Genomic DNA, 27,313 nt, shown 5'->3' with positions numbered 1-27,313 from the left:
CAGTTCATCCATTCTCTTCTTTCTTTTACCGTCTGTCGTTGTTGTTCATCCGGCCGCGCTTGCGCAATTCCTGCCTGTTGGGCAGCTCGATGTTTGGGTTGTTGGCCACACTGAGCCTGTTTCCGCTGGAATACCTTTCGAGTGCAATCTCGGCCAGCTCATCATCCTTGAGCTTCTTGCCCTCAGCCGCAGCCTCCTTCTTAAGTGCGTCCTTCATTCTGCGCATGACACCGGTGAAGGGCTGACCAGGGTAGATCTGGCCGCTGGCCTCCCACTCCTCGTCGGGGATGAGCTCCACGATGCGCACGTTGTGCTTGCCCTTGCGCAGGATAAGCATGCAGTCGTCGATGAGGAACTTGGACGTCTCCTCGGGGAACCAAATTTTCATCGGCGTCCAAGATAGGTTACCAGGAACAAGACCCCTCTTCTGGCCTGGCTGAGCGGCAATGTAGGCACCCTGCTGGTTGAGAAGTCGCTGGCCGTCGCTGGTGCTTGTAGCAAGACCCGAAGCGAAGAGGATCTTGGCGGGGGAGCTCTTCATGATGGAACGAGGGAGCTTGATGTCGCTCCTGGGGGCGTTGTTGGAGGTGACGATACCACTCTCCTCAGTTGGCTCATTGACGACGGAGGGAAGCGTGCCGCCGAACCGGAACTCGTGCTGCTTGGCCTCCTGGAGTGCCTTTTGTGAGCCGTGAATGAGTGAGACGACCTCAAAGGCTAGAGTGTGCTGCGCGACCCGTTCCTGGGGGTTGGCGCGGTGCTTCTCCATGGTCTTGGCGATACTCTCCAGGGGCATAAAGGTGAACAACTTGAGCAGCCTCTCTACCTCCTCGTCCGACCGTCGGACAAAGTACCCGTACAGATCAAAAGCCGACGTCTTGAACTCATCCAGCCAGATGGCGTTGCCAGCACTCTTGCCAAACTTGGCGCCCGAAGAGTCAGTCAGCAGGGGTACGGTGAAGCCAATGGGCTCATGCTCCCAGGTGGTGGGCATCTTGGCGTGAGGCGCCTCCTCAGTGTCGCGGATGGTCTTGAGGGCGTCGATTCCCGCGACGATGTTGCCGTACTGATCGGAGCCTCCGATCTGCATCTGGATGCCGAGTCTGTTGTACATGTGCCAAAAGTCCCAGCCCTGGAGGAGAGGATACATGAACTCGCCCAGGGACATGCCGTCTCCTTCAGTCATCTTGCGCTTCACACTGCGAACGGTTAGATGTACGCTTCTGGACGGTGTGAGATGGAACTTACGTCTCCTTGCTCAGCATGGGTCCAATTCTGGTATGCCTGGCTATCCTCTTGGCGAAATCGTACAGGGTGAGGCTTCCTAGCCACATGTTGTTGTTCAACAAGTGATGCTTGGCAGCCCAGTCCTTCTCGTAGCCGTACTTTATCCTCAGGTGCTGAACGTTTGCCCATAACCTTGTCAGCTGCACGTGCATCTTTGTGATGTTCTTTGAGATTTCCGAGTTGGTCAATATCTTGCGGCTCTCGAGTCGGTCGGTAGGGTCGCCAATTCGAGCGGTCGAGCCACCGATCAAGGTGACGGCGGGGTGGCCATGGAACCACATCAAGAACAAGGGCATCAGAGGTAGTAGGTGGCCGACGTGCAGAGAGTCGGCTGTCGGGTCGATTCCGACGTAGGTGCCTATCCGCTTAACTCGCATAATCTCCTTGATCCTCTCAGGGTCTCTGACCAACATGTTAGGTCACATCCATATACACCAGGCGCATTCTGACATACCCTGCTACGTCCTTGATATAACCTCGCTCCTGCAGAAGATCCCAGACGTGTGGAAGCTCTCCATTCTGAATCTTGTCGCCTCTCTCTTTCCACCGTTGTTGGCCTGCGGCGACCTGGATAAGATGTGATGTTGAGACACCTCGAACTTGGAAGCTTATGAGGAGGGGTCTCTGTCGCTCAAAGGACGTCGGACGGATGAGGGGTCTCGAAGGCGCGAGCCTGGAGACGGCGAGGCGGGACGCCATGGCTGTGAATTGGAGTTTCGAACCCAATTGCCTCGTCCTGGCTAATTGGAAAGGAACGAATGGTAGAAACACCAAGAATTGAGCATCAACTCTCCCACTCTTCCTATGATGGCTCCGAAGCCGCCGTCCAAAAAAAATCCCACGCGATCTTGAATGTTTAACCAATCACAGGCAGCCTCGGAACCACCATCGGAGAAGCATTGTTGCGTCCCGACTCATCCGGCTTCACGGCCTTGATCGGAATGCAGCCGACCAATCACGAGGCTTGCAATTCGAGATCCTCGGCAATTCCTCCGACTCAGGTTTACAGCGACTCGAGAATCCCATACATCATCATCAACCTCACCCTCCTCCACGCCCTCGATACAGCCAACCCAATTGAGCGCCGCCGACCGCATATTCAATTCACCATGGCCTCAATTGTGCGTCCCTCTCTGCTCAGGCAGACCGTCCTGGCTTCTCGATGGGCCGCTGCCCCCTCCGTCGCGACCCGAGGCGTCTTCATGAAGCCCATGGGTGTTGCTGCTTTCCACAACTCTGCCCGACGGAGTGCCATTCTCCCTCCTGGTCCTCGTGAGTTTTCCTGTATACAGCCAATGTGTTTTCAAGCTTGTACTAACATGTTTTACAGAGCGAATCGAGGGCGGCGGTATGATCTCCAAGTCGCATACCGGCTTCACATGATAAACTGACACTCTCTCGCAGTCAACGACCCTGCCCCCGTTCCTGAGCCCAGCGCCGCCCACGGCTCCTACCACTGGTCCTTCGAGCGCCTCCTCGCCGCCGGCCTCGTTCCCCTGACCATCGCCCCCTTCGCCTCTGGCTCCCTCAACCCCACCCTCGATGCCGTCCTCTGCAGCGTCCTCCTCCTCCACTCCCACATGGGCTTCCAGCAGGTCGTCATCGACTACATCCCCAAGCGCACCTACGCCGGCCTCCGCAGGACCTTTGACTGGCTGCTCAACATCGCGACGGTGATTGTCGGCGTGGGACTGTACGAGTTTGAGACCAACGACGTCGGCATCACCGAGGCTGTTAAGCGAATTTGGAAGGCATGAGGGGGATGAAGCAAAGTGATGTGATGGGCGTGTATGTGTTTGATGGTGGTGTTACTTGTCGAGCAGGTAAAAAATGGCTGCAGGCAACTGTATAGAAATTTCCTTTGAGTTAAGCAAAGATTGACAATTCTTGCACAACAATACACTTGCGCCCTTGTGAGATTTGTGAGTGTCACAAGGATTACCTGTTGGTATAAACAACGAGGTTTCTTGTTAGTGACATACAATTGCTACTGATCTCTGACATCTTTAATTCCTTGGTAGACCTCGGCCGAGATAGTGGAAAGCTTTGGCCAAGCTTGATAACGAGCGAATAATCCCGACTCTCACATGGAAGCCGATGACATGGAGCTTTAGCTTGCTCTAAGACAAACTGAAAAGTAAAGCTACATGCCTCATTGTCAATGGGGGCTGTACCATGCGAACCGCCTGGTAGTTGTAGAGTTGGCCTACGAAACACGAGCTGTCACTCTACCGTAGAGCTGTAGTAGGCCTGTACTTGGCGCTGAGCCAACGGCTGAGACATGCATACTATGAACGCAGTATCTAAACATTGCGAAGGGAAAGGCATTGGCAACTTGCGATAAATCAGTTTTATTCTCTTGCTTGTTTGTATGTAATTATTCCTTTTCTTGTACTGTTTCTTCAATTAACTCATGCGATAATTGAGATAATACTCATCTCCAACTCCCACTTTCCCAGTGCCACCGGCTCAACACTCACACGCTTAGATAGTCAAAGAAGTAATTTCAGAGCCTCCGGCCCTGTCCATCTCTGGGGTGGGAGGAGGCAGGTTCTCCGACTTGGTGCAGATCCAGCAACTGGCATACATGTTCACACGATCAATGCAGGCGCCGTCTGTTCGGGCACCGTGTCGCTTAGGCGTGAAGCCATGGGCCTCAAACTCCTTGATATACCAGGGGGTCAGGGCTGATGAGCGCAGGAGCACACGGCCGCCCATCTGAAGCGCCCGGTTGAGCTTGGTGATTTGCTGGGCGGCAGCACGGGAACCAGTATCGAACCAGTCCATGCTGTCCATGACGACGGCGACAGTCAGCGTTCCGGGTGTGATGCGCGCAATAACCTCCTCGAGCTCATCGGTATGGATGCGGAGACCATCGAGAGCATTGGGACGTGAGAGCTTGGCGTGCGCCTTGGGGCTGAGGTAGTCGGGGTGGCACCTGGGCGAGAACTTGCCATCCATGCAGACATAGTAGTAGGGGTTGTCGGCGGCGATGTGAGTCTCCTCTGCGACAGGGTCAAGCGTGTTGACCATGTAGTGCCAGATAGCGTGGGAGCGAGTGTTCTTGGCACGGGGCTTGGGTCCCTTGACCAGGTCAGATTCAGCGTGGTCAGCTTCGATCATGGCCAGTTGGTTCTTGGGGACACCGAGAGCAGCCCAGAGGAAGCTCTCCTGAGAGACAACCAGGTTGCAGACGAGCTTGGACAGAAGGGCAGGGCGGATATTTCTGCGCCAGATCTCTCGCTGCTCATTGAGGGTCTTGGCCTCGAGGAGCTGTTTGACAGCCTTCTGCAGTCCAAAGATGCGGGCAATCCAGCGGAAGACGCGAATGGCGTGGCGCGAACCACCGGTGTCATACAGGCCGTAGCCGCTGCTGTTCTGGAAGACATGGACGTTCTTCAACCAGTACTGGAAAGCACGGCCAGAAAGGTGAGGGGACAGCTTGGTGATCAGGAGCTCGCGGAAGTGAGGGTGCTTTCCGTCACCAAAGATCTTCCAGAAATCCTCGTAGGGTAGGGCAGTGTAAGAGGCGGCCTTGAGCTCGAGCAGATGGTTTTGCGTGGGGTTCAGATCAACAGCGTGGACTCTGGCAGGGCTCTGCAGCAGGTAGGACAAGATGTTGTCTCCGGCCGAGGTGATAGCAAGAACCTTGTCATCGGCACCAAGCTTCAAGAGACGCTCGTCGACACGGGTGTCTTCCCAGGTGAAGGCATAGATGTACTCATCCTTGAATTGCGTGTGCTTGGCCAGCTGGTCATCATAGTAGATGCGCCAGTGATGGTTCTGGTAGAAGAAAGAAGGAAGGGGGAGGTTGGAGGACAGATTCTGCACAGCAGTGAGGAAGGCCTTGGAGCGGATCTCAGGAGCAGATCTCTCAATGGCTCGGGTCAGAGCATCTCCCTGGTTGGCGGGGTACAGGTAAGGGGACTCGGTGACCAGAGCATCGATGCGCTCGACAATCTCATGGGGAAGACTGGACGACGAGAAGGGCTTCTTGTGGCATCCGAGCCAGATGTAGTAGGGGATAGCTCCTAGGCCGTTGTTGCGAGTATTGACGTTGAGGAGGGTGCCGAACTTGTACTCGAGATAGTCTCTGCGGCTGGGCTCGAGGCCAACGCGGTCAAGATCGAACCAAGAGCGCCAGAAGCTTCGCGACAAGAAGTTGACATGACGATCCACGAGACCACCCGTGTAGTTTCGGAAGGCGAAGTCAACCTTGTTCTGCACATAAAAGTCCACCACACCGAGAATGCCCTGGGGCGCAAGCAGCGATGTCACAGAGTCGATAACCGAATAGTAGTCAGGCTAAGGCCCAATATTAGCGTTGCTCAAGCTGGACTGTCATCTATAACATACAATCATAGACAAGCTGTAAGACATGGTGATCAGATCAGCTCCACCAAAGTCCGGGCGAGGCTTATCAAAGTAGCTCAACGCCGGAGAGCGAGGAGGGATAGACTTGGAGGGCATGCCCGACTCGTAGTCCTCAAGACGGAACTTGCGAGCGTCCTCACAAACGACCTTGACATTCTTCCAGCCAAGTCGTTCAAATCGCTTTCTAGCCACCTCGCAAAGAGAGGGGGAAAAGTCAACGAGGTATACGCTCGAGAAGAAGGTGGGCACGTCGACGAAAGCGGCCATGGCCTCGATATTGAAGCCAGTTCCACCGCCAATCTGTAAGGGCAAGCGTCAATGGGTGATGTAGTACACAAGGGCTCCGAGAGGACTCACGTCGACCCAGATTCGCTTGTTCTTGTTGCCGCTCTTGGGGGCAGCATCCTTCAGCTTGGCCTCAAGCTGAGCGGCGACAAGCGCCAGCATGTCCTCGCGGCCGCGGAGGAGCACCTTTCGCGTAGCATCGTAAGCCCCGGCCTGCTTCTTGTAGAAGCTCTCAAGGGCATCCTGCTGGTTGCCCTTTGAGTCGCCCTGGTGGGGTTTGATGAAGGAGGAGTAAAAGAAGAGGAAGAAAGACTTGAGTAAGCCCGGGGCTTCGTCCTGACCCTTGCTGGAGAAGATGGAAGTGAGGCAGAGAGTGCTGAAAGCAGCTGCCACAACACCGGCCAGAAGGGACTGAGCGTTAGCCAAAGACAACATGTTACCACCCTAGCAGACTGGATTAGCAGGCGTGCGATCAAGCATTGCTGAATGAGGACGCACATGAGAAGCCATGGTACTCTCTCATTGTATGTCGAGAGGATTGGTGTTGAAAAAGCAGGCAAGCTGTAGAAGCAGTGTTGAAAACCGTTCACACGACCAGGTTGAAAGATGGACGTGAATCGAGAGACCAGGGACACGGCGAACCAGGGATATATATGTCGAGGCACGCGAGTTGGCTAGCCAGAGAGCCCAGCATCAACTTCAATTCGGTTGCCATGACCGCGCCAGACTCGGCGGCACGGCTGTTGTCCGTAGTGGACGCCAGCTGTGACGCCTCGCACACGATGTTCTCAACGCCAATCTACTTGCTCCCGCACCAGAAAGTCCCCTGTTGATCTGCCCAACCCCACCAGATAGCCATGATACCCCGCCGCAGGGTTCATGCTGAGCACAAGTGACGAGGTGGGCGATGGAGGCGTGGGCCAATGGCTGGAGCACATGTTCCAGGACTGTGCAGTTTCAGGGACCTTGCAAGGCTGCGGCGGAGGCGCACATGTGCCACGCTTCGTTCGCTATGAGCGGTTGCTCTACTCTCGATAGTGTGAGTGGGGATGGGAGATAGGCACTGCTGTTTACTGTATTGACGACGATCGTGGTCTCGAATGATCCTTTGAGAAGTGAATTCGTGGCATCAAGGTTAACCTTGGCTTCGAGTTCTGTAGACCTGAGCATGGGCCGAGTGCTGCCAAACGTGGTGATTGAGCCTCACCATTCGCTTGAACGGTGTCTTTACTTGAAAAGAACCTGATTCAAGACGGCTTTTCGTGTCATGGCAAGGTGTTATGGTCTCTTGCTATTCGCTGCCATGATCCATGGCTGGTGGTTGATGTTAGTCGGTTGGAGGGCCGCCCTCGTGTTATCCCAAACAGGAAACCCAACAGCCAATCAGAGAAGAGTTGTCCACCACATGTAGCAGTCAACAGCCGTGTAAGGACAAGGGCAAGCCATCCATTGAAGATTGGAATGAAGAGCGGTAGAGAAGGACCCCGTGTTCTTCTCAGGGCGAAAGGCAATTGAGTTCTGCGGCATTTTCTCGAGTGCGAGGGCCATCTCGAGGTTCCAATTGGAGTTAGAGAGTCGATGCTCGCTGGGTGAGGTGGCTAGGGCCGACAACAACCTTGAAAGGCGAGAGGATGGGATTTCTGGGGTAGTCAGGGTGCTGAATCTTGCGCCGAGTAGAATCGGAATCTTCAGGCGATTGGTTGCATTGCTCTTCGACGACTGGGGCCTTGTACTCCGTACGTGTCGACCGGTTCTCTCCGTAGTTAACATGCCATGATGCAATATCAACCTGATACCGAGCTAATTGCGGCACCGCGAGGTGGCCGTGATGGTCAGAAAGCAGTATGAATACTGCTGGCATCATTTTCAGTTGCCTTGCTTCACGTGTCACAACTGTCGGAAGTCACTCGCAGCATCGCTCTAGGCATCCTGAGCGTAGGCACTAGGGCCATTCGACAACTCTCATCAGCGAGAACAGCACAACGGGGTTTCACGTCGGCATCGGCACAAGGTGCTGTCACGTCGAGCCGAATATGTAGATCCACTCGGCGACACAAGCGGAGTTCTTCATGCCGGGAATGGGTCCTAAATCTCCACAGCTCCGACAATGGCGAGCTGCCCCGGCATCTGATGGTCGTCCTCGATCCAGAGCAGTTGGTCATGTTGGGAAGAGCCGAGGCCGTGCCAGATCTATGGAGAACCGACACCGGGGCCATACAGCCGGACCGTTTTCGCCAGACGTCATTATTCTCCGCCGAATCTATCGCTGACCGAACCCGACCAGGGCTGAGAGGGCCTTTTCACTACGAGGAGGCCGTGAATAACAGAGAGTAGTCGATATGGATGGGAGCTTATTGGAGGATCATGACGGTAGGTGGTTCATTTTGGTCGTGTTGGCATATAGAGTGACGACCTTTTGTAGTATTTGATTCCAAGTAGACGACACTCGAATTCAATAAAGGCGTTTGTGTGAATGGCAGACCAGTCAACTGAAGCTTGGGTGGGCATTTACTGTTGCCGTGCTCGGAGATACAGTTTCTCCGAAAACATCGTGGGAAAGAAGTGCCCCTCTCGCGCTCCCGTCAGCCGACGCCACTACCAGGCAGGGGTGCCAAGTGATTGGAGCTGGAAGCGGCTCTGACGCACGTCGCATGGATCGCGCGCCTGTCGACTCCCTTTATTGTTGTTGCCGTCGCTATTCAACAGCATCTAACTTCATCTTCCTCGAGGCCACGTATCTCCGAAAATCGTATATGCTCAAGCCGCGCCGGCCCTCCAAATAGACACCCGTCACGATGCCGCCCGGGTCGAGTCAGAAGGGCACTGGCAAGAAGAACTCTGCCGCCATTCAGAAGCAGAGCCGCAACACGACGCCCGCCCCAGTTGCGACGGCTAGCCTCCCGCCGCAGGATGTGTACGATCCGGACTACTTGAATACTCGGGTGATTCTCTTTCGCAACCTCACCTACGATGATATGGTCGATCAGTCCGCCTCCAATGCCACCATCCCCGATTCCAAGAGCCTCGATGGCATGATCGAGCGCCTAAAGAGTTTATCCAATATTATGGAAAAGCGCTCAACCTTTTACGACCGCGGAATGCGACATTTGGCCGACGAGCGCAAGAAGCGACCGGACGATTACTCTGGGCGTGCCGATGGCGACCAAGAAGGAAAACGACCTAAACACAAGAGAAAGAAGCCCGATACGCTTGCGCCACAGGAAGGCAATGTTGGTATGACTTCCTATGCTGTTCGGAATTTTGTGAGACAGGTGGTTGCCAGTGCCGACAACTGGCAGAAACTGCGGCCACCCTGTTGAGTTGTTGAGAACTATGCTAACAGTATTTTTACTAGAACGTTCGTCTCCCATGAGAGATTCCAAACGCAAACACGATCGCGAAGCAAGCTCCTCGCTATCCCCCGCTGCCGCTGCTTCACCATCGGCTATGGACGTCGATAATAAAGCTAAGGTGGAATCAAAGGAAGACGAAGAGTCAAGTTCCGAGGACGAGGGTGCGCCGCCCCGCCGCGAACAACCTCAAGCAATGACTTTCGGCGAGGATCCCTCCACCTTCCCTGACCCAACCGTGTACGAGATTCGACCTACCTATCCCGGCATGCCAGACGAGGAACGCAAAGAGATCTATTCAGTCGCAACATACCCCAAGTCTGATCTCGCTGATCTCATTGCGGGAGATCCGCCCGACAAGGACTTTAGCAATGCGAAGCCTAGCAGTCAGATCAACTTTACCACTTTCTCGTCATACATCGACCCCTTCTTTCGACCATTTTCCGAGGAGGACCTGGCATTTTTGCGCGAGAGGGGAGACCGGGTCACGCCCTTTGTCATGCCCAAGCGCGGCAAGAGACATTACACAGAGATCTGGGCCGAGGAGGACGGCGCAATGTCGATCGATACACCTCAACAAGGCCGCGATAAGCTCCCACCCAACCAACCGCGCGGAAGCATCGACAACATGGATGACGACGTGGGAGAAACGGACAAGCTATCTGTTGGCCCTCTGCTGACACGGCTGATGCAAACCCTTCGACCAGAGGCTCGCGCACAACCTTCAGATGACAAACCAACAACTAACGGTGCTACTAATGGAGATGTCAGTATGAACGGCGATGTCAATGGCGAAGATCATGCTGGAGGTTCTGATGAAAAGTCAAATCCCCAACAACCGGCAGCATTTATGCCAGAGTCATCTACAGAGGCTTGGAAGAAGGCATCACATCCGAAGTTGGAGTACTCGCAAGTCGATGAGCGCATCAAACAGGAACTGAGGCACATTGGCTTTCTACCTCTTGAAGGATTTGAGGCCGAGTTTGACGGGCACTACGACGACGAGGTGGCAGCGAGACTACGTCTCCTTCAAGGCCGACTGAAGGACCAGATGCTGATCAACGGCGCACGCAAAGCGCGGTTGACGGAATTGGTGCGCGAGCGTATGGCTTACCAAGAATACCAGACTATCTTGGAAGATCTCGACACCCAGGTCCAGGCTGCGTATCTCAAGCGCACACGGACAATTGGCAAGAGCAAGAAGACAAAACGCCCTGGGGGCGCGGGTGGAGGCAGTCACTTTGTGGGCAGCGCCGCTGGTATGGCACGGCCGGGCATTGGTGACTTGACCAAGACGCTGATGGAGCGACGCCGACGATGGATCGACACTATCGGGTCGGTGTTTGACGACGAAAGCCTGCGCAAAGTGCCAAGGGTGGCAGACGAAGGTAGCTCCATCTTCAAGACGGAAGACATGGCGGACCTGCTCGAGAAGGAAAAAGAGCAGTGGGATGAGGAAGTTGAGGAGGAATAGGAATCCTATATGGCTCAACCTCGCAGTTTCTAGTTGTTTACGCAGATATAATGTTTGGTGGATGGCGTTTGGGGTGTAAGATGGTGTTTGAGGGATGGATAAATGGTCAGTAGGCAGGATTAAAGAATACCAATTGTCGCTTTCTATACTTGAAAAGCTAGGGTTGCGTGGATGAGTCCATTCAGACGTAGGTAAGCTAATGCTGACATGTGCGACCGTTGACTACCTACTCCATCTCCATGTCACGGTACACACATCTACAACATGTGTACTATTGGATCCGGAAATAACCATCTAAGAAAGCCAAGACTCGCCCGCAAACGGCGACAACCGAAATCGATGGCCGGCGGGCGCAAATGACCAATCGGCCTTATCAAGAGAGCAACCCCAAACCCTCATCCCGGCCTTATCGCAACCTGGAAACCACGCGACAGTGGGGGGCCAGGACAACACAGGCTCTGAGCTCAGATATTATTATCAATGACTGTATCCATATCCATGCCCGTTTAAGTCATGGACGAGTCGAGACAAGTCAGGCTACCTTTCTCATTACGGCTAACGGTGCCGTGCCGGGGAAAGCTTCTTTCTCTCCCCCTCCCTCTCTCTCCCCCTTCCCCCTTCTCTCCATCCCGCCCCCGTGCGATCCGGTTTGACTCCTCCCTCTCCCTTTTTTGCTTTGCAGACGACAGACGAAACTAGCGGCCTATCAAACATGCATCTGGTTCCCAAAGAGGTGCGTTCCCGCCAAGACTCACAAGGCCCCGTCTCCACGCTGCGTCGTTGGCTGGGGTTGGGGCCGCCCATGACTCGACTAACCAGGGTTGTTCTCGGGAACTACAGATCGATAAGCTCGTCATCTCTCAGCTGGGAGTGCTTGCTCAGAGGCGACTGGCAAGGGGAGTCAAGCTGAACCATTCGGAAGCTGCGGTGAGTATGCTATAGTTCCTTCGCCTCTTTATGACCCTGTCTCGGACCCTGTAGACAGCCCGTTGGAGGCGTCGTACCCTTGCTGCTTAGTATCCTGTCAACTAACACGCTTCGCACTAGGCTCTCATTGCCAACAACCTACATGAACTCATCCGCGATGGAAATCACACCGTCGCGGACCTTATGGCTCTTGGAGCCACCATGCTGGGTCGACGTCATGTCCTCCCCTCTGTGTGCAGTACCCTTCATGAGATTCAAGTTGAGGGTACCTTTCCATCCGGCACATATCTCGTGACCGTCCACAACCCCATCAGCTCCGATGATGGTGACCTCCGCAAGGCGCTGTATGGAAGTTTCCTCCCAGTCCCGGACAACGATGCGTTCCCCATGGCGGCCTCTGAAGAGTACGCGCACGAGAAGCAGCCCGGTGCCGTAGTAACTGTCAAGTCACGGGTCACTCTCAACGAGGGCCGCAATAGGATCCGTCTTCAGGTGACGAGCAGGGGAGACCGACCTATCCAGGTGGGATCTCACTACCACTTTATAGAGGTCAACCCGCAGCTCGAGTTTGACCGTATTCGTGCGTATGGTTATCGGCTCGATATTCCTGCCGGCACTTCTGTCCGCTTTGAGCCTGGCGATACAAAGACTGTTACGCTTGTCGAGATTGGCGGCAACCGTGTTATACGTGGGGGTAACAACCTCGCATCAGGAGCTGTTGACCTTTCTCGTGCTGATGAGATCCTTGCACGGTTGCAAGAAGCTGGTTTTGCTCACGCTCCTGAGCCAGCGGGTGACATGGCTTATATCGACGCCTTTGATATGGACCGCGCCGCGTATGCAACCATGTTTGGTCCCACCACCGGTGATCTCGTGCGGCTAGGCAGCACAGATCTATGGGTAAGCATTGAGCGTGACGAGACGGTCTATGGCGACGAGTGCAAGTTTGGTGGTGGAAAGACGCTGCGTGAGGGAATGGGCCAGGCAACGGGCCGACCAGATGCTGAAACACTGGACCTAGTTGTGACTAACGCGCTCATCGTGGACTGGACCGGCATCTACAAGGCAGACATTGGAGTCAAGGAGGGCATGATCGTGGGCATCGGCAAGGCGGGCAACCCAGACGTGATGGACGGCGTGACGCCCGGCATGGTGGTTGGAAGCTGTACAGATGTCATCGCAGGAGAGGGCAAGATTGTCACCGCCGGAGCCATCGATACTCACATCCACTTTATCTGTCCACAGCAGGTACCCGAGGCCCTCGCATCCGGTGTCACCACTATGTTGGGCGGTGGTACTGGTCCAAGGTACGTTGTCCTTCACCTCACTTCCGTGTTCAGGGGCTCACTGACATCTCAGCGCGGGAACAAATGCAACCACTTGTACCCCTGGAGCCCACTACATGCGCCAGATGCTCCAGGCTTGTGATTCCCTTCCCATCAACATTGGAATCACAGGCAAGGGCAACGACAGTGCCCCTGAGGCCCTCCGCGAGCAGGTCACGGCAGGCGCTTGCGGTCTCAAGCTTCACGAGGACTGGGGTTGTACTCCCGCTGCTATCGACGCGTGCCTTACTGTCTGTGATGAGCTGGATGTCCAGTGTCTCATCCACACTGATACACTCAACGAGTCAGGCTTCGTCGAGTCTACCATCGCCTCTTTCAAGGGTCGGACGATTCACACGTACCACACTGAGGGTGCTGGAGGCGGCCACGCCCCAGACATCATCTCGGTCGTTGAGCACGAGAACGTGTTGCCGTCGTCGACGAACCCAACACGGCCGTTCACGCGTAACACGCTTGACGAGCACCTCGACATGCTCATGGTGTGCCACCATCTATCCAAGAACATCCCCGAGGACGTTGCCTTTGCCGAGAGCCGAATTCGCGCAGAGACCATCGCCGCCGAGGACGTGCTCCACGACCTGGGCGCCATTAGCATGATGAGCTCCGACTCGCAGGCCATGGGCCGCTGCGGCGAGGTGGTGCTCCGGACCTGGAACACGGCGCACAAGAACAAGATCCAGAGGGGTCGGCTGCCCGAGGATGAGGGCACGGGGTCTGACAACGCTCGTGTTAAGCGCTACGTGAGCAAGTATACTATCAACCCGGCCGTTGCTCAAGGCTTTAGTCACCTGGTGGGAAGCATCGAGGTGGGCAAGTTTGCCGACTTGGTCGTCTGGGATCCGGCCTGGTTTGGAACCAAGCCTAGCAATGTCATTAAGGGAGGACATATCGCATATGCTCAAATGGTAAGTGACCCCTTCTCCTGTCTCTGATCTTGCTAACACTATCTAGGGCGACCCTAATGCCTCTATTCCTACAGTCCAACCCATCATCGCCCGTCCCATGTTCGCTCCCCTCTGTCCCTCCACCAGCATTCTCTTCGTCTCTTCCGCCTCCATCACATCGGGCGCTATATCCTCGTACAACCTACGCAGCCGTGTCGAAGCGGTTCGCGGGTGTCGTACCGTTGGCAAGCGCGACATGCGGCACAACGACCTCATGCCCAAGATGCGCGTCGACCCAGAGAGTTACACTGTCGAGGCCGATGGCGAGGTGTGTGTGGCGGCGCCAGCAGAGACTCTGCCCCTGACGCAACAGTTTTATGTCTATTGAGGTCAAGGCAAAGGACAAGGAGAGTGGACTGAGGAAAGTTGAATATCACACTTGGATATACAGAGCAGCAGTTCCTGTAGTTAATGGAAACAATCATCTCATTTCAAATAGCTCCAAGTGCGTGGTAACAGTAATACAACTTCACTTCAGTCAAGCAGAACATCATCCACAAACTCCAAAGACATGAGTACGCAAGGCAACTTTGTTCGCAATCATGGATGTCATTACGGCATAGCGAATTCAACTGTAAATACAACATAAGCGTAAATCCATACACAGAGCAGCAGACCCCAATCGCTACCCAGCCGTCTCTCGTCCGTCAGTCAGTCAGTCCCGCCCGGGCTTTTTGTGTCCTCGGGCCCCTATAGCCCTCAAAAAGAATAAACGACAAAGTACAATAAAGACGAACCCCTCCCAAACTCCTAGAGTATAGAACCCCCGTGCCATATACCTCTCCCTTTTGGTATCATGCTTCCTGCCAGTGACAGGAGCTCAACAGAGAGACTTTAAAGCGGTGGTGGACCAAGCAAGGCCCGCCAAGAATGAGAAGCAACAGATGAAGGGCAATCAGGAGCTCTTAGCCTTCTTGCGACCCGACTTCTTGGGCTCCTCCTGAACCTCGGCGGCGGCGAGCTTTGTCGAGGTGCGCCTTCGCTTCTTGTCAGGGCTGGCGGGCGCAGGGGTCTTAACCTCCTCGACGGCGGCGGCGGGAGTGGCCGTCTTGCGCTTGCGGCCACCGGTAGCCTTCTTGGGTGTCTTGGCAGGGGTCTCCTCCTCCTCGGGCTCCTCAGCGACAGGGGCAGCAGCAACATGCTGAAGCTGCTCAGCAATAGCATCCTGGTCGTCGGCGGGAGCCGTGGCTTGGGCAGCATCCTTGAGCTCAGGCATGGGGATGTGGAAGTCCTCGGCGTACTTGAGCGCCTCCTCGTCAGACATGCCCTTGGCGTGAGGGTTGCCATTCTTGTATGAGTGGACACGAGCGTTGTACAGACGAAGGTTGTACTGGTAGGCATTGTTCCAACCCTGTGATACATGTCAGCGATCGTGTCAAAACCATGGCGACTGAGTAAAGCCTACCTGCTTCTCATGGGGGCTCATGTTGGCCCATCGTCGCTGACCCTCCTCCTGAACAGCACCCTTGGGAGCCTCAGCGCCAAGATCGTTCGCGATAATAGAGCGAGCGTGCTGCATGTAGAGGAAGTAGGGAGTGAGGGGACGCTTGGGGGCGTTGGGGTCAATGGTTCGCTTCTTGCGCTCCTTCTTCTCCTCAACAGGGGGAGCAAGCTCAGGGACGGGCATGATGAGCTGCTGAGCAGCATGCTCAAAGGTGGCCAGGAGGTTATCCTGGGAGCCCTCAGCAGTGGGCTCACCAAGGAGAAGGTTGGTCTGTCGAACATAGTCGGCAGTGAAGGAGCGGAGAAGCTCCAGAATGGTGGTGAGACGACCAACAGCCTATATCATCACGTTAGCTTGACCATCTCTGACCGTTGAATGATAGAGGGCAGCGTGTAAGTGAGGTGCAGGTGGGGTAGAAGCTTTGGTGGGTCCGAAGTCGCAGCTGAGCCAAGGTGCGGTGGCCATAGCTCCTTAGTGTCCTCGAGTCTCGAAGCACACGGAAGCGCGGTGCGGTACCGACTTGTCAACAGCCAGCTCACAGAACGCGTCTTCGCTTTGTACGGCACACAAGAGACATGGGGTGTGGTGGTACACTTGACCAAGGGACTTGTGAGGTTGAGAATGCGACAAGTGTGTGATGCTTGACGAGTCTCTGCGTTGGGGGATGCCTTGACGCCTCGCAACTTGAGCCACCTCAGAGTTTGAAACACGCAAGGAAACGCAAAACACAAGGCAGAAACGGACGCCTTCTTGCAGAGCTTCAAAACGAGACAATATTGCCAAGCGATGGGCAGACAATGTGGAGTATGGAAGAAAGAGCAGAGAGAAACTCACCGAATCGCGTACTCGCAGGAAGCTATCGTTGTCGACCACGCGCTGAGGCATGACAGCCTGAGGGGGGGGAACAACAGCAGCGGCAACTGGGACAGGCATCATAGGAGTCGGGACGAGGGGCTGCTGATGATGCTGAATGTGCTGCTGCTGAGGAACAGGAACTTGAGCGGGCTGCTGCTTCTCGGCAGCCGACTTCTTAGGACGAGCCATGGTGTTGTGGTGGTGAAAAGGTTGAGTAGAAGTGGTGATCTATATAGATGCTCTTGCTCAAGACGCGCGCGCGATGGCTCTTTGCAGATTGCGCTGGTGTTTTGACAGGCTTGGGGCGCGTTTGACTGGCAGTGGAACGCAATGCGCTGCTGTATGCTGCGTTTATTGTCAAAGCGGGCGAGCTCTGTTGCGTTTGGGGCGTTGAGGGGACGGGAAGCCGATGGAAGGCTCGCTGAAATGTGCTGAATTCTGAGGGGAGATGAGTGCTGAAGAACGGGGGAAAATAGGATTTCGGGCGCGGGGTGGGTGGTGCGCTGAATATGTAGGGGTCAGGCACCATGCGCAATCAGTAACTGGACAGCAGTGGGTGACCTTCTGGGCTTTGCTGGGGCGGGGGCGCGCCCAAAAAAAAATCGCACCGCAGCGCCCGAGGGTAAAAAAAAAAAAAAAGGCGAGTGCCTCTCAGGGCAAAAAAAAGGCGGCAGCTGCAGTGGATGCGTGTTCCGCTGGCTTCTTAGTGGTCACCTTCCACTCCCCGATCAACTGGCTGGCCATTGTAACCCACCCACCCGACCAGGTCGCCCAAGAAGCCGCCCGCCCAGCTGGAGCACAATGATAAAGGTGCTCTGCCCTCTATGGTGAAAATTTTCATCGCTGCCCGGCAAGGCGGGGGCCTGGAAGGACCTGGTGGTCGCCAAATTACAGCAGCAGCCCCATTGTCGAGCCTGATGATTGAGGCGCTAGAATCCAAACGGTTCTCGGCGCGTCTTCAGGGCCAGGCCATCAGTGATTCTCGCGAGCTGCCCTCCAGCTGGTGTTTTTTCAGAGTTCAGTGAGCGCCCTGAATATTGCTTGTCCATCCATTCCAGGCACGCACTCCAGCTCCCGTCTTTTGTAGAGGCAGGTAGTCTCGCCACAGCACCTTCCCCAACACCGCACAGCAAGATCCTAGGCAATTGCCAGCTTGATAACCCAGGGCAAGAGCAACCGGCCTCCTTCCACAGCCCTGCTCTGTAAGAGCCCGCACTCCGCGCTCATCACTTCTCCCACACATAGACCTCAACGCAAAAAATACACACAAATTCGTCCTCAAAGAAACCCCTCAGGATGACCAGCGCAAGAGATACCGCACTGGGACCTTCTCTGACTGGTCCGTTAGCCACTCGCAGCAAAGGATGGAAACGACTCCGCGCCCAGTTGCGCAGCCTCCGCACTCCCAAGGTACTACTGTTGCTGCGAGGGCCGAAGCGCCAACTGTATCGCCTCAGTACTCGACTATTATTTATGATCAATCAAGCTGTGTCGGTGGGTTTTCCTTGTTAACTTTTCTCTGCATTGAATATGCTTGCTGATTTCATCTACTTGTTGGCTGTTGGTGCATCACAAATTTGTGGCCTGGAGCCGCCTATAACCCCGTCCAGAGCCTTCGCAAACCTGTTTGCAAAAGCCGTGATGCTGTAACGATACCTACAGAAGACACCTGGAGCGACGTCTCTAGCGCCCCCTCGCGACGCTTTTCCAGGGCATCCGGAGCGATGTGTCACTGTCACACCCAGAGTGTGGTGACCATGCTGCCGCCCCCTCCACTCACCGCTGGGTCAAGCCCAATCCGAGTGCGCCCTGAGCTCGCCAGACAGCTGGGCGGGCTTTCGCTGGCCTCTAGCTGGGCACAGCCAGGCGGGGTCATTCCGGCGCCTTCACCCTTGGCCTGTACATTTCAGAACGATCAACCAGGGGGGTGATGGAATGACGGTCACAGAGGAGAGCGGCTCTTTTCAGGCACCCAGCGGTCCCCCAACCTCTCGCTGTTCCACAGCGCGTCCCAGAGGCTTTGACGTTTCCCTCCAAGGACAACCCTCTGCCAGAAATCATTGAGCTGTCGCTGGCACGTCCTCCAGGTGTCATTCACCATGACTCTCTGCCCTGGCGTGCTTCAGCGTCCATCAAGCTATTTTCAGCAGCCCTCTACCTTTTGGAGCCGGTCAGCTCGAGCATCCCTGAACTCCCACACTTTTTGCAACATGGCCGTCCTCGACTGCGCTCAAGCAGATGTATCGACGCCATGTTCAGTTGCCAGTGTATGAAGCGAAAGCCTCAAGGAATCCCGTCCTCGAGCGCTTCTTTGACGTAACTAAATGGCCAGATTGCTCATCGTACTGTATCTGTTCGGGCCGCCACAGAGATTTCATGTCCACGACATCAATTCTACTCAAACGATCGTTGATGACCGTTGTTCCAAGACAAGTTCCAACTTGTCTCTTCCCCAACCAACCCGATCCCAACAGTTGCAATAAACAGGTACCTACTTTAAGGATTCGCACCTCGCCAATTTGTACTGTGGACGGTTCAAGGGCTACAATTCGTCGTCAACTACGTCTCTCTTGTTCAAAACAACGCAGGCATCACACAAGGTGCCGAAGGGTGGCAAAGGGACACCCTGATGGACATTGAACTGTTCATAGACAGAGAGTGGGAGCTTGAATGGGAGCTCGACCCTTTGACCCGCCTCCCCTCGATTGGCTTTTGTATAAAGACTCAAGATGCCTCCGTTTCGATTGCTCGATTCCTACTCAGAAACATTCTTGAGTTTTTGGCCCTCCATGTTTCGAGCCCGAACGCGACTGAGCTCATGATCGCCAACTACCGAGACGCGTCTCTTGGAGGGGCTCAGAACACCACGTGATGGCAGCGCGGCTCCAGTAAGCTTAATAGTAAGTTATTGGCCTTGAGCCAACGACGCTTCTATTCTACCCGCCGTTCGGTGCCAAGTTTGCACGGCCATGGTATGTTGTTGATCTCTCTAAATGAAGTCACTGCCGAGGGAATTATACGTGCTTCTTGATCTGTTCATGCTCGTGATGGAGTAAAGCTCAAGGAGCTTCGCAGTTCTCTCTTATCCCTTCACACGCAATGGCGGGGCTCTGATCCAGAGCAGCCCACGCAAGCTTCATTCGACGGCGTTGAATGGTTGATGCCGGGCACCCACTGGTGTCACAGACCCCTGCTGTCAAGGCCGTCCAAGGACCCAAAACAAGCCAAGTCAGAGATGCTCAAGATGGAGGGGCGAGGTACTTGGCATCTGTATGACAGCGGCAGCCAATTGCCGTGTACCAGACCCTTGTCCCAGCTTGGACAGCTTCCATCCCCCAGTTCGCTATGGCTGATACCCCTCCATGATCGACCATCCTCGCGATCTCCCGGCGCGTATGGTTTTCATGCTCGGCCACCAAGTGGGCAAACGGAGGTCTGAGGAAGCAGGCCATGTTCTCTAGCAAGGCATGAACAGCGGATGGCCCGGCCAACCTTGTGTCCAAGCTATGGTGGCTTCAGAAGCTTCGATTCGACAGAGCTTGGCATACTGCTTGGACCCGACGGGAGGCAACCCGTCTCACACCCGTGACGCCTAGATCATGGTGGCTGTCTACATGAGCTGAGATCAGTGCATACAGTACCGTCGGCATACCTAGGCAATGCCATCAGCATGTGCCCGAGCGATTCTGCTGGCTTATTCCTGTTTGTCAACTGCTGCACTGCTCGGCCAACGGTAGCACCACTTTGAAGCCCAGCACCACACAGCGCCCGCGCCAGCTGAATCTGCGTCACTTGCCCCTCAGACAGCCCCTCCTCCACTTCCTCATCCTCCACCGTTTCCTGGTTTCCTCTCCCTGTTTTCCTCTCCCTCCTCCTCCCTCACAACTCTTCATGACTGGATTCTTCCTTTCTGCACTGCTTCATCTCCCCTCCTGCTAGCTCAGAAGGGGCTCTTTCTTTCCACCACTCTTGCAACACAACACCAAGCTTCTCTCTGGGATCCCTCCCAGTGCCTGAAGACGCGAACAGCAGCCATGTTCAGTTTCAGGTCTCACGGCCTCCTGGTGGGGCTCATCATCCTCGTTGGCCTGGCTTCTCCTGCCTTTGCCTTCGGTGCTGGCAACATTGCCTCAATCTCCAAGGTTGAGGGCCAGAACTGTGAGTGACCCCCCCATATCGCATCCCTCGGCGCATCCCAGCTAACTGTATCTCTCCTAGGGCGACACGGCGATATCGAAGATGCTCTCCTCACCCTCACCCTGGCTCGTGCCCTCAATGGCAAGAAATTCAACAAGATCAACGTTTCGCGCACGTACTTTGGAAACTGGCTCCGAGATTACTCCCAGGCTGTCGATGTCGGCACTGTCAAGTCCGTTTCTGCCGAAGCCATCCGTCTCCTCCTTTGCGTTCTCGGCTTCATGACCTTTGGCTACGGCTCCGGCGAGTTCGAGGTTACCGCTGAGCGACTGGGCTGCTACCGCCCTGAGGAGCACATCGACAACCCCAAGGACTACGCCGAGAATGTCGACGCTCGCCAGTATGACCGTCGCCTTCGAGGTCCCATTGATGAGGAACGAGAGCTCTCGGTCGACCCAGAGACGGGCATGAAGAATTACATTGCCAACGAGCGCGCCGGTATCATGACCTCTGCCAAGCTCGTCAGACGCCTCTTTGGCGGTACTATTGAGCTCGGCCGCCGATACAAGGATTCTCAGCGAAAGGCGGACAAGTATGAGGCTCTCCGTCTCATGGGTACTGGACTGCACTGCCTCGAGGGTCAGTATACTATTGCTCAGTTCACCGTCGCGCGCGGTCTATTGTTGTCCATGTGCTAATCACAAATCTACAGATTTCTTTGCTCACAGCAACTACACCGAACTCGCACTTATTGAGCTGGGCGAACGTGATGTCTTCCCTCACTGTGGTCGTAACACCGAGATCAACCTTGAGGGTGCTCGTGACCGTGTCTACCCCATCGTTACTGGTACCTTTGGTGGTGTTGATTTCTTGCATTCCGTCACTGGTGAAGGTTAGTTCTCACCAAGCACGCCCTCGCATTTGTTAAGAACAACACTAACAAGACTCAAGTATCCGACAAGCTGACCCAGAATGAGATTGACGAACTCGAGGGCACTCTTCAGCAGGGCGCCGCGTCCGATACCAGCATGCTCCGGGACTTGCTGGACAAGATCCCCGACGGCATCTTTGGTAACAAGCACCAGAGTGATCGCGTCGATGAGCTCCAGCAGAACGCCGCCACGGCTCAGATGGAGAATGTTTCCGTCTCCCCTCGTGACCCTGAGGAGTTCACCCTCTACGTCCAGAACGTCTTCAAGCAGGTCATGCCTGCCATTGAGTTCCATGACGACATCATGAAGAGCATCTCGGGCGCCGTTGAGAAGATCCCTGTGCTGCCCAAGATCATTGAGCAGCTGGAGGAGCAGCTTTCTGTCTTCATCTTCTCCATCATTGCCCCCTTCATCGTCCCCCTGATCCAGCAGATCCGCAACGAGCTCAAGACTGGCTCCGACGAGATCATTGAGAGCAGTGAGCGCGAGCAGCACATTGTTTTCCACAATGATAACTCTACCGATCCCACTCACTCCATGCTGTCCAAGGACCACTTCTCCAACGTAAGTGAGCAACGTAAGTGTTATGAATTCAGCTTCTAACTGAGTCTTAGATTCTCAACGAAATTGCCGGCCGAAATGCTGCCAGCATGGTGCACTGGGTAGTCCCTCAGCTCATGGACGCCATTGACGATGAGAGTGTCGATGTGGATAGGCTCCTCGACGACATCATCGGCGGTATCCTGCATCACCCTGCCCAGCGTGATATGGGCAACCGCAAAGTCCAGGAGGGCCGACGCCGCTGCTACGAGAACGTCAAGGAGTGGTGGGGTGAGATGGGTGATGACCAGCGTGAGGACTACCGCCGCAAGCTGACCCGTGACGGCGTCCAGAATGGCGAGAACCACAAGGAGGGCGTCTATGACACTGGTCACGGCCACGGCTGTGCTGGTAAGCTCAAGATGCGCAAGCTCTACGGTGGTCCCGAGACTATCGAGGACAAGATTGCTGGTGCCGCCGCCGATGCCATCTTCAAGGGTGCTACTGGCGCTCTTTCTGGCATGGTTGAGCAGAACACCGGCTACAAGATGCCCTCTTCCGGCCGTAAGGAGGAGAAGGAGGAGGGCGGCTTTGGCGGATTCCTCAACGCTGCCAGCTCCATCCTTGGAGGAGCTTTCAACAGTGATGACACCAGACGTGAGACCAGCACCCGCCGTGAAGACGACGGATCGTATACTCGCACTGAGACCGAGTATGGCCGTCATGGTGATCGTTATGGCCAGGCCGAGTACTCTCGAACAGAGCGCCCAGATGGCAGCCGTCACGAAGAGTACAGCCGGTACGAGCAACGGGACTCTGAGGGTGGCCGTCACACCGGAGGCTACGGCTATGAGGAGCGAACAGAGACTCACCAGTCTTACTCGGGTAGCTACCAGCGCACCGAGCGCCACGAGTACCATGGCTCAACTGAGGAGGGCTATGGCCGCCGCCGTGACGACGACGAGGGCGGTTACGGCCGCCGTCGTGATGACGATGAAGGAGGTTATGGTCGCCGCCGCGATGATGATGAGGGCGGCTATGGCGGTGGCCGACGCCATGAGGAGGGTGGATATGGCGGCGGTGGTTACGAGCGCCGCGAGGAGAGTTACAGCCGCCATGAACGTCAAGAAGAGGGTGGCTACGGAGGTGGCTACGGCGGTGGTGGTTATGGCGGCGGTCACGAGCGCCGTGAAGAGGGAGGCTACGGCGGTGGCTACGGAGGCGGCGAGCGTCGTGAGGAGGGCGGCTACGGTGGTGGTTATGGCCAGGACAACTACGGCCGCCGTGAGGAAGGCGGCTACTCTGGAGGAGCCGCCGACGAGTACGTCCGCCAAAGCCAGGGCCAGGGAGGCTACGGCGGCAGACATGAGCGACGTGATAATGATGAGTACGGCGGAAACGGCTATGGTGGTGACCGACGCTGGTAAGTTGCTGAGCACCCCAGTCGGCTCGCCTCGCGTGAGAGCAATGGACCTCACGATGGGAGCAAGAGGGATGCCCTCGGCTGTGATACATGTTCAGAATGTGCACTCTTGTTAGTGAAAAGAATTTATGATTTCCCGTACGGTTTAATTAACTGTGACGTATCTTGGATGTAGTACAATGTGGAGCCAGGAGATATCTACAGAGTAGCGGCCCTGAAGGACTATATCGTAAATCTGGTGGCGTTTACCTCCTTGGTAGTTTAGATGGATTCTCAGCCGCGCCTATTTGACGATCCCGAAGTATCCGTACAGTGATAACTTGTAAGAATTCATAAATACGATCAAATGCAACTGGGATACCATACATATGCAGCATGTACATCGATCCTCCGTTCAATTGTGGGAGGCCTCCCACACTCGCCGTATCCCTTCCAACTCCTTTGGATGACTCCAGTGTTACCCAGTGCCCTTCAAGTAGAGAGAGACAGGTATCAAGTACAAAGCCGAGCCAACAGTGGCTACGGAAACGACGTTGCCGACTGGAATGCGGCAGTGAGGCCCCGATCCGAAGGCCTGGAATGCCTTCAAGTCCAGCTCTGCGATAGTTTTAGCCGTGACATGCGCATAAAAGGTAATTCGATAGAAAACGTAGAGGCACAATTGTTAGTGCCTATTCTTGACTCCAAGGCTCAGCTCAATTCACTCCCAAGTCATCCAACGCCCTCATGCTCTTCGCCAGGATCGACTCTGCCCCCCGAGCAAGACACTCGGAAGCTAAATATCGTCCGAGAGCCCGAGCGGTTCATGCCGGAAGCAACATGAGGAGCCGCTTGCCATGGGCGGCAGAGGCTTGCAGCTGAAAGAAATCCCGCGTGATGGCTGTATTTTTCCTTGCTTGTGGAAACGCAAACCTCGACTTTCATATCACAAGCAGGAGAGTCTTCAACTTCCAACCATGATGCTCCTGGAGAGACAGTACCAGACGGTGGTGAGATGGAGTCCAACGGCCATGACCATGGATACCATTATCCGAGGTTACATATCCTACCCATCAAGTCAAGTCAAGCCTTATCTCTGCATCCGCTGAGCAGCGTTGATAGGCTCTTGAGACAGTACAGAGCGGTAAGCCTGCGCAACGACTCCGCACATGCTTTTGGAGAACTTGAACCAGATCCCTGTGTCTCGGTCCAAAACGGGCAATGAGAAAACGTTCAGTAGCAACAGAGCACACATTCGTTGACACGACTCGCGAAGATGACGGGAGACGTGCCACGTGCAGCCCACGTCATTTACTGGTTAAAGACAACAAGAGGACGATTATCAAACTTGTGCCCAACGTCACAGACCGGTGGTTTCATTTGCTGCAAGGAGCGAGGGCCTTGTCTTGCCCTCCTGTTGCGACAGTTCACCGAAGGCTGGCTGTATCAATGGATACAGCGGCCAAGTATCCGTGCTGATTCAGGCTGTCCAATTTTCAGGCTTCTGTACGTAGGGAAAGCGACCCAAGACTGTACAGCACCAAACGCAACACCTGATAGGGATCGCAGCTTGTCCACGACCAACGTTCCGCTCCTTTGATTACGTCAAGTGGCGCGGCACCAAGGTCTTCTGAGTCTGAGCTTGAACCGAAAGCTCTGCAAGCTCTCCATCATGGGCTGGAATGCGAGATCTTTGTGGTCAGTCATTGTTAGTGCCCCCCTGCTCATCTGGGTGGATAGGTAGAGAGAGACACGGCCTCTTGACAGAAACAATCTGAGCACATCGCCTGGCTTTGTGCATTGGTCTGGGTCTGAGTTACATAAACCTTAGCCCAGCCAGCCTGTTGAAGGGCTCACAATGTGAGCGCACGAGGCAAGCAAGCAAGCAAGCACGGCAAGTTGATTCCGTGCTGCCGTGTCGGCATTGTGCTCACTCTCTTCTCCATTCCCATGCAGCTCCCGCCTGCTCGTAGGGCTCACGGGCTGATCTAGGCTCTCCGGTGCTTGAACTTCGTTGAAGATCCAGTGATCTACACCTCAGGCTGTGCCGTCTTGCCGGGTTGGCGCATGCTTTGTCGCAGCCACAAGCTACTCATGCCTCGCCGTACAGTACAACTGCACTAACTGCCCATCAATCCGATGTCATCGTGTCGGCGGCAGCTACTGAGAATGGCTTCCGTCAAACGCTTGCCTTCTAGACGGCCAAGACCGGGCTCTCGGACAGTGGGTTGCAGCGCTTGTGCCGCCCGCATGCACCGATGCCATGTGCGGGCTAAAATGGCGGAAATCCAGACAACGGGACCTGGGAAAACCAAGCGACAGGGGAGGGGTGGGTGGTATTGTCGCTTTCCATTCAGCAGTAAGCCAGTCAGTATCGCCCAGCGACATGACACTGTGAACCGACCCTTGTTCCGCGTACAAAGTCGCAAGGCCCCGAGGATCAAGGGTCTCTGCATCCGCAGAGATTGTCAGCATTTCCGATGTGTGACTGCTGAACACCGGACTGCCAATCCCCGCAGGGCTCGACATTGCCATCGACGGATCAGCCATCAACTCCACAACCCCTTGGATCAGCCCTCGTCAGCCAGCAGGCAGTGTTGATCAATGAGTCCTATTGAGAGGAGAGATGAGGCTCCTGGGGCGTCCGGCTCGCGACGAAACGTCAAGGTTGTGGCTCAAGGGTTCGCGTAAACGCGTTTATGCCGCGCCCCTGGTCATCACGACTTGGTGGGCTGGCGCCGCTGGAACGTCTCGAACAGACAAGCTTTTGGGCACAGAGCTTGGCAGAAGTGCAGATCCGATTCGGTTCGGATCCCTATCCAAGTCGTTTCAATTCCATTCTCCTCAACGTCAACTCGTTACTCCTTGGCGTGTTGAAGACTGCAAAGGCCTGTTTTCCCTGCCTCATCTGAAAGATATGGGATTGTCTCTTGAGAACGAACGGAACAGGGCCGTGTCCGAAGCATCCATCCCAATTCGAGTCCAACTGAGGCGCCACCAATCCTTTGTTGCCAAAATACCCCACTCGCTGAATCGACGAGCTCCGTCTCAGGTTGCAACGAGCCGTAAGCTCCACGACAGCTCCAATGTTATCAGCAGCCAAAGCAATGGCTTTTCTCAAGTGATCCAGGTGCTACATAGTAAAAACGCACATATGTGCAAAGGAAAGGCCGAGGCTCAAATTGTTGGGTGGCAACAGGCATCAGGCACATCCCAGAGACGACGATCCCTGAAACCAGAGATAAAAAAGAGAGAAAGAGAGACTGGATGGAGTCGCATTGCGGGCCGTATGACCTAATCTGACCAAGTGACGCTCAACAAGCTTTTGGTTCGTGGGGAAGTTTGCATTTAGTGGATTCTGATGGTTGACTCCCCTTGTTTGAAGTTGATGCCGGCTGGTCTGATGCTGTGACGGGAGACGGGAGCTTCCAGGGCAGATTGAGAGAGCTGACAAGCTCGGGCCTCGGAACTCCCGCCGCCCATGCCTTCCAAGATGGATCTCTCTTCTGTACCTGCCGATGTAGGTTCTTGATCAAGTTGCTTGGCAGGAGCCAAAACGAACCTCCCGTCATGTTCAAGGGTCCGTTAAAGTGGTTTCTGTTCTGTTTATATCTCGTCAATCTACAAATGAATGTTTCTGTGAATGCGAGTATTATGGGTCGACTGCGAAAGCGAAAGCGACTGCGATAGCGGTCCTCTCATGGCGTTGGCTCCCGTCTCCGACATCACCTCACTCGCTATTATTCCCGGCCACTTGAGTGCCATGGCCAGAACTCGTCCGGTTTGGACTCACATGCTCCCTGCTATCGGCGTTTTTACGACATTGCCCGTGTCGTGACAATCATTACACACAATGCCCAACAGCAGGCCAAGCTGGTGATACTCTGGGAAGCGTTCAGCACCAAGAGTTCCAAGCTCTCGGTTCCGCCAGATGATCCCGGCTTGGCGCCAATTATTGCCGCCGCCATCACTTTCTTTTTTTGCCCTGTTCCTGCAACTGAAAGATGTGCTGGGAG

The 27,313-nt window shown here is 55.1% G+C and overlaps 7 protein-coding genes across 7 annotated transcripts; 4 read left to right on the top strand and 3 right to left on the bottom strand.

Moving 5' to 3' along the window:
- Nucleotides 1-25: 25 nt before the first annotated feature.
- NCS54_00153100 (Tyrosine--tRNA ligase) lies at nucleotides 26-1,986 on the bottom strand (the record flags this gene model as incomplete). The annotated part of the gene is made up of 3 exons (XM_053147156.1): nucleotides 26-1,199; nucleotides 1,249-1,689; nucleotides 1,742-1,986. The coding sequence occupies 3 exons, from the start codon at nucleotides 1,984-1,986 to the stop codon at nucleotides 26-28; spliced, it is 1,860 nt and encodes a 619-aa protein (XP_053003131.1).
- Nucleotides 1,987-2,228: 242 nt separating this feature from the next.
- NCS54_00153000 (Succinate dehydrogenase [ubiquinone] cytochrome b small subunit) lies at nucleotides 2,229-3,044 on the top strand (the record flags this gene model as incomplete). The annotated part of the gene is made up of 3 exons (XM_053147155.1): nucleotides 2,229-2,559; nucleotides 2,618-2,635; nucleotides 2,692-3,044. 3 exons carry the CDS (start codon nucleotides 2,229-2,231, stop codon nucleotides 3,042-3,044), a joined length of 702 nt encoding a protein of 233 aa, XP_053003130.1.
- A 727-nt stretch (nucleotides 3,045-3,771) lies between these two features.
- NCS54_00152900 (Hypothetical protein) lies at nucleotides 3,772-6,456 on the bottom strand (the record flags this gene model as incomplete). Its single annotated transcript, XM_053147154.1, has 4 exons — nucleotides 3,772-5,592; nucleotides 5,644-5,961; nucleotides 6,019-6,390; nucleotides 6,445-6,456. The coding sequence occupies 4 exons, from the start codon at nucleotides 6,454-6,456 to the stop codon at nucleotides 3,772-3,774; spliced, it is 2,523 nt and encodes an 840-aa protein (XP_053003129.1).
- A 2,285-nt stretch (nucleotides 6,457-8,741) lies between these two features.
- Nucleotides 8,742-10,770, top strand: NCS54_00152800 (Hypothetical protein; the record flags this gene model as incomplete). Its single annotated transcript, XM_053147153.1, has 2 exons — nucleotides 8,742-9,180; nucleotides 9,302-10,770. The coding sequence occupies 2 exons, from the start codon at nucleotides 8,742-8,744 to the stop codon at nucleotides 10,768-10,770; spliced, it is 1,908 nt and encodes a 635-aa protein (XP_053003128.1).
- Nucleotides 10,771-11,482: 712 nt separating this feature from the next.
- Nucleotides 11,483-14,315, top strand: NCS54_00152700 (Urease; the record flags this gene model as incomplete). The annotated part of the gene is made up of 5 exons (XM_053147152.1): nucleotides 11,483-11,503; nucleotides 11,590-11,697; nucleotides 11,818-13,004; nucleotides 13,057-13,948; nucleotides 13,995-14,315. 5 exons carry the CDS (start codon nucleotides 11,483-11,485, stop codon nucleotides 14,313-14,315), a joined length of 2,529 nt encoding a protein of 842 aa, XP_053003127.1.
- Nucleotides 14,316-14,882: 567 nt separating this feature from the next.
- On the bottom strand, nucleotides 14,883-16,475 carry NCS54_00152600 (HMG box domain-containing protein; the record flags this gene model as incomplete). Its single annotated transcript, XM_053147151.1, has 3 exons — nucleotides 14,883-15,338; nucleotides 15,393-15,767; nucleotides 16,266-16,475. The coding sequence occupies 3 exons, from the start codon at nucleotides 16,473-16,475 to the stop codon at nucleotides 14,883-14,885; spliced, it is 1,041 nt and encodes a 346-aa protein (XP_053003126.1).
- Nucleotides 16,476-20,320: 3,845 nt separating this feature from the next.
- Nucleotides 20,321-23,322, top strand: NCS54_00152500 (Hypothetical protein; the record flags this gene model as incomplete). Its single annotated transcript, XM_053147150.1, has 5 exons — nucleotides 20,321-20,444; nucleotides 20,505-21,062; nucleotides 21,136-21,315; nucleotides 21,375-21,919; nucleotides 21,970-23,322. 5 exons carry the CDS (start codon nucleotides 20,321-20,323, stop codon nucleotides 23,320-23,322), a joined length of 2,760 nt encoding a protein of 919 aa, XP_053003125.1.
- Nucleotides 23,323-27,313: the final 3,991 nt, after the last annotated feature.

Source organism: Fusarium falciforme, chromosome 1 (assembly GCF_026873545.1).
Source record: "Fusarium falciforme chromosome 1, complete sequence".
In the NCBI taxonomy this organism is placed as follows: Eukaryota; Fungi; Ascomycota; class Sordariomycetes; order Hypocreales; family Nectriaceae; genus Fusarium; species Fusarium falciforme.
This window is presented reverse-complemented; position numbering and strand designations above follow the sequence as displayed.